This window comes from Sceloporus occidentalis, unplaced genomic scaffold (genome assembly GCF_023333645.1).
Source record: "Sceloporus occidentalis isolate IW3139 unplaced genomic scaffold, rSceOcc1.0.p SCAF_14, whole genome shotgun sequence".
NCBI classification, from domain to species: domain Eukaryota; kingdom Metazoa; phylum Chordata; class Lepidosauria; order Squamata; family Phrynosomatidae; genus Sceloporus; species Sceloporus occidentalis.
In genome coordinates this window covers 10641343-10652698 of record NW_028316994.1, presented here as the reverse complement: position 1 = coordinate 10652698, position 11356 = coordinate 10641343, and the positions used below count along the sequence as shown (strand labels likewise).

At 40.1% G+C, this 11356-nt stretch overlaps 1 protein-coding gene across 1 annotated transcript; it reads right to left on the bottom strand.

Moving 5' to 3' along the window:
• Positions 1-214: 214 nt before the first annotated feature.
• LOC149303887 (vomeronasal type-2 receptor 26-like) lies at positions 215-10221 on the bottom strand. The gene is made up of 6 exons (XM_089480843.1): positions 10082-10221; positions 9019-9310; positions 5848-6702; positions 4535-4762; positions 3307-3433; positions 215-1116 (listed from the first exon to the last, which is right to left on the bottom strand). The coding sequence occupies exons 1-6, from the start codon at positions 10219-10221 to the stop codon at positions 215-217; spliced, it is 2544 nt and encodes an 847-aa protein (XP_089336969.1).
• Positions 10222-11356: the final 1135 nt, after the last annotated feature.

Here is an 11356-nt window from a genome sequence, read left to right as displayed (position 1 = left end):
ATGATCTCTTTGCATCTTGATTTTCCATAAAACATGACTACTCCTTTGATTTGTATATGGTTATGAATTTTGAAGTCAATAAACAATTTTATAGAATCATAGAATCAAAGAGTTGGAAGAGACCATTAGCATTCCCTAACAGAGAATCATTTCCTTTTACATGTGGATATATTAAATGAGATTATTATGAATAAATAATAAGATGGAATAAATATCAATGTGTCTTTTTTACTAACTGTTCTTTTACATTTAGCTCAGGTCTCAACAGAATGATATAGCATTTGGGGAAGAAGATACAAGCCAGTAAAACAAAACTAGAGACCAAGATGGAGAAGACTTCCACAGCCACCATATTTGTACCTTTGGTGCTCAGGTAACTTGGGACAAAGGAAACCCAAACACTGCAAAAGACCAACATGCTGAAGGTGATCAGCTTGGCTTCATTGAAACTGTCAGGCAGCTTCCTGGCTAAGAAAGCAACTGTGAAGCTGATGAAAGCCAAGAGCCACATGTAACTCAGGACAAGGTAGAACATAGTCTCAGAGCCTTCATTGCACTGCAAGATGGTCTCAGCCGGCTGGGAGTGCATGTCAGCCTCTGGAAATGGCGGTGCGGTTATTAACCAAACAGCACAGATCAGAGTTTGAATAACAGAACAGACAAAGATCACTGATGTTGCCAGCTTCTTCCCAATCCATTTCCTCATCTTGTTCCCTGGCTTTGTGGCAATGAAGGCCAGAACCACAGTGATTGTTTTGGCCAACATGCAAGAAATAGCTATAGAAAAGACAACCCCAAAGACTGTTTGCCGGAGAAGGCAAGAAACCTTCCCTGGAGTACCAAGGAAAAGAAAGGAGCAAAGAAAGCAGAGCAACAGAGAGACAAGCAGAATACAGGTAATGGTCCAGTTGTTGGCTTTGACAATGGGAGTTTCTTGGTACTGAATGAAAGTTCGTATTACTATAATTGTGATTAGTGAAAAGAAGATTGCAAAGGAAGCCAAAACTGCTCCTAGAGGTTCTGTGTAGGACAAATAAATGTCTCTTTTAGGAAGGCATTGGTCTTGCTTCTCATTTGGATAGTGATAGTCTGGGCATTTTGCACATTCGCTTGCATCTGAAATACATGAAAAAGCTCTCAATGTTTCCCAAACCACTGCAAATATTCTTTAAATTTCATTTAAAAATCAATTTTGCTTAAATCTGAATTAACCAAATTTTGTTCTTTCTTCCATGAGAATATTTGATGTGTTTGCTACAAATAATTCCTTTTTGTTTCTAAATAAGGCCCAGTACATACCGGGCCCAAAGGATGCTCTTGTCATGTGCTAGAGGCGCCCCTCCCACATGTCCCTCGCCCCTCACACGTGACGAACTCATCCTCACTGTGTGGTGCTGAAAACATAACACGCCCATCGATGATGTCACTGCTTTGCAGCATCTAAATGGAGCAGCACAACAGCAACGTGATTGTGCCGCCACAAGCTATTTGCCACGGCACAAAAAGGAGCCGCTTTTTATCGGTACTTTTTTCACCATGCAATTTGGTTGCTGTGGCGCTGCTGCACAGAAACAAGAGGTGGCTCCAGGCCGCGTCTTCCTAGCGCTCTGTACTGCGCCTAAGTTATCATTTCATTTGCATGTGTATTTCAGGCATTTTCCCCCCAAACATACAGCGTTCAACTGCATATTTGAGCACAGAAAGGTCCTGACACTACAAGTGGCTTTCTTCCTCATGCTCTATACCAGTGATTCCCAAGGTGGGTAGGGGGTCTTGGGGTGGTGGAAAGATCCAGGGGGAAGGGAGGAAAAGGGAGGTGGCAGGGCAGCCTTCAATCAAAGTACAAGCATGAAAGAAAAACAAGGGGAACCAGGGGACTTTAGGGCCATAGTGGGGAAGAGGAGTTCCAGCACTTGGTGGAATGGGAGAAGCTGTGGCAAAAAAAAATTTTCACATTTGGGACTCTGCCTAAGCATTGGGAGTTGTGGTAGGACTAGGATGGCAAGGGAGAGTTGCACTGCTGCTCCTTCTCTCTCTCATCAAACCATCTGAAAGAGAAGAAGCAGTAGAAGAAACAATGTCTGTGTATGGAGCGGACCACTTCAAGTTGTGATTGATTCTTCAAAAGACTGCCTTTGCCTCTCTCAGAGTGGGAGGTTTTCTTTGCTGGGAAGAAAAGTGGGAATCTGGTTGTGCCCCTCTCCCTCCTGGTGAAGAAGGATTGAGAGTCCTTCCTAGCCAGAGGAGAAGCTTCCTTGTTTGCACTTGGGATCAGTGCACCTGGGATCAGTGGCTGAGCAGCTGGTCAAGCAGTGAACATGAACCCCTTTACCTACGCTGGCTTTTGCTGCAAGACCAGTATGAGCAAAAGGTTTCTCAGGGTCTGCTCAGGACAAAGGAACTTGAGCATCCACGGATTTTGGTTTCTGCAGGGAGGGTCCCAAAACTGATCCCTCACAGATTCTGAGGGACAACCATATCTCACTGATCACAAATTCCACTTACTTAGGTTGAGCCCTGTTAATATCCTCATATTACAAACCTTTTGTATAAAAGAACAGGCTGTAAAGGAAGAAAACCTGGGAACTTCACTGATTTTTTTTTCCTGTCTGGAGATCCTCTTAATCATAACTGGGGTTTTCCCTTCTCTCCTTCTTACGATTAACAGATAAGAAGGGTCACAATAATTCACAAGAGAACATCCTCTCAATGTATACCAAACCCATTATTTGCTGTTGTTTTGTGTGCCTAGAAATCATTTCTGACTTATGAGAACCCCAAGGCAAGCTGGTCATGGGGTATTCTTGGCAACATTTGTTGAGAAGAGATTCTGCCAAAAACTAATTTGAGAGCTTTCTTCTGGAGGCAGATCTTTCAGATCAATCTTTCTTAGAGGACCTTCATTTGAAGTTCACAGAAACGTTGAAGCCCCTTTCTAGTGGAACACACAGATACTTTTTTCTACAATTAATTCTGCAGAGGCTCTCCTAAACAATGATGTACTTGCAAAGTCTGGTTTCCTAAGCATAAATTGAACCCCTATTTTCATTCTTCCAACATAAAAAAATATATATCAACATTTGCTGATAGAACCTGAGGAAGACACACTGGAAGCTCCTGAGCTGGAAAACATAATAACTATCTGTTGTTGGTTTTTTCCCTTGAGACTCATGCCCAAGAATCAATCTTTTCTAGAATCTTTTTTCCCCCGTGGCATGTAAGAAAGGAAGCAGTTGGGGTTTAGAATACTCCTCTATGTAAAGCAGATTAGGTATTCCCCATATGACACAATATTCTTTTTCTTACCAATGTGGTCTGAAATCATCCCATCAGCACATTGAACACAGTCATAGCAACAGACATAATTCCCCGGCTGAACAAGCCTGCTGTATCCTGGTTGGCATTTCTCAACACATCTTGAAAAAGGAGGCATCTAATGTGAGCACAAAGATGAGAATTCAGAATGGTAAAAAATTCATTCTTCCTATCTGAGATCATGTGGTTCACTATCTTTCCATTTTTTTAGAGATGGAGAAGAACCTTTAGATTTTTTATGATATTACATGAGACTTTTAAACCATGATTTAATTGAGAAGGAAGTGGTATCGGCGACACTGATAGCACAATGCCATTTCCCTCCTGTAGCTGCCCCATTCCCCAGCTGTTCCTTCTCATTCAAGAGGAAAAACCCGTGAATCAGCTTCCAATTGCATGATGCCATGGGTGCGACAAGCCATTCCCGGGGCATTTGTGCAATTCGCACTCACATGATGCTACTGTCCCCTCTTCCTCCCTTTCCTCACTATTTTTTTTTAAACCTTTGGTTTTCATGCAATTCCAGAGCTCTGAAACGTCAAGATTAAAACACTAAATCAGAGCGGCAGAGGTCCGAAACTGTACAAAAAAAAAAATGGAAAAGCACCCAAAAAAAAGGCCTGCTGGAAAGAGGGAGGATGGAGGGAAGAGAGAGGGCAGGAAGGGAGTGCAATGGGGCTGCAGCCCTCAGTTGCCCAAAAGATCATCAATGTCATGATGGCTGCAAAGCTTTAGGTTGCCATTTCATTTTTGAAAATGTAATTGCAGTGAGAAACAGACTGATAAAGCCCTTGGTTGGATAATGATTGTGATTACATTGGATAGGGAAGAAATGAAGAGTCTGTTCTGAAAAATTCAATGGCTGTGAGGAAACTGCATGACTTATAGTGGAAATTTCTACTGCCATATGCAAACACTGATGGGATTTCTTCTCAAAATATGTTCACTCTCTCACTGAAAGTCATGGAGTAAAATTGTCCCGCTGCATTTTGAAAGTGAACAGTCTGACAATTGGATACCTTTTCTATATGTGAAAAAGGTACCTTACAAAATACCTTCCAACTCAAAGATTCTATGATTTTAGGACACAAACTATTTGGAATGACTGTTAATCTCTGTATGCCAAAGATAACCTTTGAGTGTCAAAAGTGATCTCTTGTTTTTCTCTAGTTTTGGTTTGCAAATAATCTCTTTTCCAGACAAATAAAGGAAAATCTACCTTCTTAAACTTGTGATTCCACACAACAGCACTGCCATTCATGGTGAACCTTTTGCCTGCAGAAGCCTGGGGATCAATTCCTCCGACTCTGACTTTTTGGAAAGATTGATTAGAGAAAGTGACCAAGTTGATGACATCAAATCCAGAGGCAAGATCCCCATTCTCATCGAAAAAGACTTCTTCCCCAGCACTATTGTTAAAGCGGATGTATCTCAAAAATGAGCATAGCTGAATTGAAGGGGGCAAATTACCTGGGTCAACTAGTGGGAAGGGGCATTTGGTATTAAATATGTATCTATCATCTATCTATCTATCCTACTACCTTTGTTCTTGTTCAGGATCCCTCATTTCTTGCCACCTGAAGGAAAATAAATTCAACTGAAACCATTTAGATCTATTTGTGCAGTAAAAGTAAAACTGGTTAAATATCATTTCCTATTAAAATCAAGGAGTAAATTAAGACAGCAGAAGAGTATTTAAACAGAATGAAAGGGGGGGGGGAGTACAACTTCTGCCATGAAAAGGCTTTGGACTTTTTCACATGAGGACACCTGGAAAGTTATACTAGTCACAATGCAGCAGCATCCAGGGCATTAGGGACAATTTTGCAATAGCTTTGCACATGACGCTGCGCACAATCCAGTCAGAATCCAGACAGAAAAAGACGTGAATCGGGGAATAAGCATTTTTGCAAAACTCCCATATTTGCATGTTCAGTTCATTTACGAATTCGCTCTCTTCATGTAATTACAGCAGACTGAAAACCAAGTCCCCGATTCTCCCTGTGCCCAGATTTCCCAGGGGTCCTTACTGTGCCCAGGCAGCCTTGTTCTTTAAGGGATACACACACATAGAGCTCTTTCCCTTGCGTGGCTGCTCTCCTCCTTCTGCAGAAGGGAACAGCTGGTGAGAGAAGGCAGAGGATTTTTGGAACTCCTTTTGTACAGGAGAGAAAAATGGGGGACATGTCCTGGAAAAGGAGTGCATCTGGGAGTTTCAGCCCTCACTGAAACCAGGCAGGTTTATGATGCAGCCACTTCCTCTTTCCTCTCTTGTTACTCCTGATTCCTATTCCTACTCCTGTAAAAATCTCTTATTCCTTTACACCTTACTCTTTACTGCTACTCCTACCCCCAGCCTTGGACATAGAGAAAGATAGGGATATTTAGGAAAAGATCCTGAAAAGAGCTGTTCTAAGAAATAAGAACTTGAATATATACAAAGTCTCTCCTTCCCTTCCATTGCCTTCCATTCTCATACACGGTTCCTGACCATGCTCTATGACATGTCTGGTTTAGAGTTTCAGGGCATACCTGCCAGGGTTGAATACTCATGTATTTCCAACTGTTTTCAGGCCCCGTTGCTTTCCGTTTGGTTCTCAGTGAATCTGCTTCATGGAGAGCATGGACTAAAGCATAGACAGCATTATAGATGCTATAGCTTTGGCTGGACATCTCAATTTCAAACACAGATCCAGAAAGGTTCCTCAGTTTCTCTTCCCCAGTGCAGTCCTTCAAATTTGGGTAATTCATGTTATACATTGGGAGAGAACACAGAAATATACTGCACCAAAACTCCTTTAGGAGATAAATCTGGTACTGAATTGGATTTAGGTTCTCCAGAAACTCCTGAAATCCTGGCACCACATTGGTGTGGAGGGCAAAAGACAAGGTGCCATTGAAGGATCTTTCTGTAAACTGACTATCAGTGAAAACAGTTGTGACATCCCACTGAGCAGTTGTGATCCAAACTCTTTCCATAGGTTGCTTCTGAAAAAACTCAAGGCTTTCTAGAATTATCCGTAAAATCTCCATAGATTGAGGGTCCCCATAAACCAAAATCACACTAATGTTCTTTGAGAGAAGAGCATTGCAAATGGCATCTAGGGTTTTCTGAAGGAATGGGTCTGATAGGTAACTTGTCAGTCTGGGAACAAACTGTGTGAAAGCAATGCAAATATCCTTCTGGAGAAGACTTGCACTGAGGGTTCGATGAAATCTCTCTCCACTTTCATCCTCTGGAATGAGGAGACCAATCCAATTCCAGCCAAAATACTCAAACATCTGAATAATCCCAAAATACTGAAAGATTTCATCTGGCACCATCCGGAAGAAAGAGGAAAACTGTGTTTTATCACTGAAGATAGGATCAAAAGAACCATAACTCAGCTAGAAGTGGGGAGGAAACACGTTTTTTAAAAAATAAGAAATGCAGTTCTTCTTTCATTAGGGAAACATGTCCCTTTTAATTTCAGGAATAGAGACATGAATGAAAAGAGAAGTTTATTCAACAGCATGAGGTCCAGATGTCAGAATCTGAACAGAGCAATCTGCAACTAAAGCATCATTCAGCTGACAGGAGAGGAAAGTACCCATATTTTTACTAACTCCAAAAGATAGGTCTTACCTTCCAAAGACATTATCCCCTTTTCCCCACAATGTTCAGCTTCTTGAGAATGATGTCAGAATGATATATTTTATACGCCCCTTTTTAATTTTATTTATTTATTTATATTTATATTGTCTTTTGCAAAATATGACTTTTACAACTCATAGACCATATTGTTGCTACAGTATAGCTTCACATATTTTACGCGTTTGCTCCCCTATTCCTCCAAAGTAGCAGTGTGTTGCATTTCCTCCACTGTCCTTTGGAGCCCTTTGGTCTAGCTTTTATAGACAAAGACCCAAAATCTGTTCTTAGTCCTAACAAGGAAAGGCCCATTGAATCAGTGGGATTTCCTGACATGTTGACTCACGGTTTAACAACTGATGGAATGGGTCTTCTCTAGTTGAGACTTACTAATAAGATGCCAGACAAAAGGCTTCTCTCTTTTCAGAAGCTAAAATTGAGGTGAAAATATGTCAATAGAAGTATAAAATGTTGAAATGAGACTAAAGCCTGCACCTGAGAACAAATTTCTTTACTCCACAAAAGACAATGTACTTGTGCAGGAGATCATGTATTCTGTCCAATATTTTTTTCCTTTTCCTTTTCTTTTCCTTCTCCTTTTCAGCAGCATTAAACACATTTTCTGCCGGCAAATCAGATTTTCTAAGCAGGAAATCATGTGTGATTTTGAAATGCATAAACTCTATATATGAATAGTACATGAAATACTAACAGAAACTCTCATATCCTCATATAATGGGAATATATTTACTGATATAGAGGTTTTAAAAAGAAGGCTTACAATCCTACTCTATTTTCCAGCTTTGGCCTGTATTAGAAAGCAAGATCCTTTTGGCCCTTCACAGAATTTATTGTACATTTCCCTGGATAGTTTTCCAAATGAAAATATTTTGGAGCATTTCAAATATACAGTATAAGCATGTTTCACCACTCTCTAAAGCAAACCTCTGCACAACCCAAAAATACATGCTTTTTCCCATAGTCATTTACCTAATGTACTCATTTTTGGAACACTGTTCTGCTGCCCTAAACTTGGAAATATCTAGAACACTGAATATGGCTTCTTTTCAGAAATGTATGGAGTTCTGCCAGGTTTGAAATTGATAAGACACACACACACACACACACACACACACACACACACACCCCATAATGAATTGAAATGTACCTTTATCTCATTCCTTGTGATGACAGCATTATAAATCAGATGAACATTTAGGTCTCCTTGTGGACTGTGTGGTTTATGAGATTATCACATGGAAAAATGTGCCCATGATAGACCTCAGCTACGCTTATCCAGCCAATTTTCAAAAACAGAAGTCTGCCATTTTTGAAGAGCCATGGGATAAGCATGACTGGGGTCCAGGATGCAGACAGTTGCACTCACCCAGCCACCGGTGAGTGCGATAAAACCCAGGTTCGTCTTTAAAGTCTTGAGCATATTGCAGAAGCATTTCTCTATGCAATAATCTCTTTAGTCTTTCTGTCTGTTTGCCCAGCTAAGGGAGATTTCTATGCTCCTGACTTTTATACATGAAGAAAAAAAATCCTGACAAATAAAAGAGGGGAGTTATGATGAACTGGGTAACCAAGGAGAACATCAAATGCAGTAGAGTTGTGGCTGTTCAGCAGTCATCGTTCCCTCTTTTGACCCAGACATTCTTCTCCATCATCCATCCTACTTCAGTTAGGACAATGTTTGCAAAATCCTCTCCCAAATCAGGGGTCCTTGGTAGAGTGGTGCGGATCTATATCTGTCAGACTCATTGTACTAAAGGATCCACAGAAAACAGCTACTATGCAGATATGAAGAGTTATTTCCAACATTTAGTCTACTAGGACATAGAACACAGATGCCAGGGCCAAACAGGGATAAAGACAATTGGGAGATAGTATGGTGCAGGTACTAAAACAGATTCACATCACTTGAAACTGAGAAGACACAAAGTACTGACAGGACCATTTCAAAGTTGCAAATTATGAGGAAGATATAGAAGTAGATGAGATGGAGGAACAACACATCTCTGGGCTTTTGAATTCTGTACCAAGGGATGAAGAATGAATACACGTACCTGTGGAATTTTGTAGATATTTAAAACATTGGCAATCTGGAGGGATGTTTGGGAGGTGAGACCACCAATGATGGCTATGAGCTTCTTCTTCCAGTTACATTTGTAATTGGGGACATACTTTTCTCCTACTGAGAGAAGATCCATGGTGGCCTCACTGGCTTTCAGGGAATTAAATGCATTGTCATAAATTTGTATTTGCAGTGTCTGGTTCGGCAGCAACTTGTCATTCATACTGATCTCATGAATGGCAAAATGAAAAGCTAGAATGTGCTGGTAGTTCTTAGGCAAGATCCTGCATTGAGAATGTCAATTAATTAAATGTATAGGTTTATATCAAAGATAGAAATGCACTTTATTTACTTAATATACTAGGGGAGACCTTGAGATTTAAATATAGGCATTGTATGAGAGTAGCAGATGGGCATAAAGCTTGTGCTATTCTCTTTCAAAATAGATTCAGAAGTTGAATTCATCAGTTGTATCCTAGTGCAAAGGCATACATTTATAGTACAACCTGAGGTGAGGAATTGGGAGATAGAAATTTTTTTTGATATCAAAATGGCAAGAATTCTTATTCTTTGTTTAAAGAAAATGGTCCCTGTCACACAAGTCTTTCAAGAATACAATTCTGTGGTTGGTCATTTTTGTTTTGCATCCTTGAGCATTTGGGAGTGATTAATCTACCAGAAATATTAAGAAATAAATCTTAATCTACATTTTTCCCCATTCTGGCATACAGTTCATAGCTACATAGCATTTTCATGGATTCCCCTTTCCCCCGGAAAACATAAAATTTTAGTCTTATTTTCTTTTCATTTCATTTCACAGAATGATTGTGTGCTCTATTACGCATATAATTATTAAACATGCTTCCATGCACTCTATTTTTTACTTCATACCAGGTTTAAACATCACTTGTCTGCTGTGCTCCTAGCTATCTACTGGTCTGAGATTGTTGGAGGTCTCAACTTGGCCATCTATCAGAATTTAAATTAGACTTCCTTGAATCAAACCTAACCAAACCAATTCAAAGTCATTCTTTTGCACTCTTCTTCTTGCTTACCGAGCTTGGGAGGCTGATCTCTGTGCTTTTCTAAAGTCATTTAATGGCATTTCTGCTAATGCAATGGACACAAATTCCCCAATGAGAAGACTTCTAGAATTAGGAGAATTCCATAGACTTGGCTGCTGTCGGGTACACATGGAGCCCCAACCTTTCTTCAAAATGTTAGACAGGAGTAAGATGAGGAGTAATGACAACTCTGTCAGTGCCATTATAGTTTGGACTCAGCTCCAACTACGCACCCACATTCATCCCTATGCTCACCTGTCTGGTTTTCAGAAAACCACCCCCACCCAAACAGCAATGTTTTCTGGTCCCAAAACTCCAAATGCAGCATTTGCACTAAAGGATGAGCTCTCCAAACAATGTTAAATAGAATTCCTTGCTAGCCTCAAGCAGATGTTCCCTTGAAAAGACCATTTATATATTGGAGAAAATATAAATGAATTAATTATCCTATTATTATTATTATTATTATTATTATTATTATTATTATTATTGGTTTTTACACAAGCCGCCAGCATCACAAGTCTTTTAATGATAGAGTAGATAATAATCATTCCCAAAGCTGTCAGGCTCATGCAGAACCAGCAAAAACAAGTTTGATACCATCTGTGCTTGAAGGAGTTGTAAAGGGCAAATATTACACTAGGGAATCAGAGTCCATGATGGATGCCGGTGTTCTGAGTTTCTCAACAGAAAGAAGGAGAAATGTGTGTGAAATGTTTGATGATGCTGATGCTGATGATGTTGATGGGTGAAATCTTGTTGGTGGCATATGTGCACATAACATGGACTTACACATGTGTATGTATTTTCTTGGAAGCTCTGCCAGACACTATTCTCCTACCAGAGGAGAGAAAGACAAGGAGCAATGCAAATAAGCCTTTATATTCCAATACCAAAAATGCATAATATTGGCTGTTATACCTAAAAATCGCAGCAATTTGGTTGACTGACTTGGAATGCTTAGTTGCAAGGCACCACTGAGCTAGGGAAATTATTTAGTCTAGTTGTTCCGTTACTCATCCTGATGTACTTCAATGATTTGTTTTGAACATAAAATGAGAAGGAGAGACATGCGTATGCACTGAGTAAAGCCAGGATGCAATTCCAACTGATAAATATACAGAGAAATATCTCTTTGCATTAATTTTAAGCAAAAGATTGAAAGAAAAGAAACCCAGTCTTAGTCCCCATCAAAGTTTGCTCAGCTGCAAGAAGGGCCTGACTTTACAAGCCTTGGCATAGTCTGGAGGCCTGTACATCATGGTA

Excerpts from the sequence above, each read along its gene's own strand:
- LOC149303887 (XM_089480843.1), bottom strand. The coding sequence starts at position 10,221 with ATGTGTACCCGACAGCAGCCAAGTCTATGGAATTCTCCTAATTCTAGA. Across the intron at positions 6,703-9,018 it reads ATATCTACAAAATTCCACAG|CTGAGTTATGGTTCTTTTGA; the intron begins GTACGTGTATTC and ends CCCCACTTCTAG. Across the intron at positions 4,763-5,847 it reads TGAGTATTCAACCCTGGCAG|CTATGCTCATTTTTGAGATA; the intron begins GTATGCCCTGAA and ends CCTTCAATTCAG.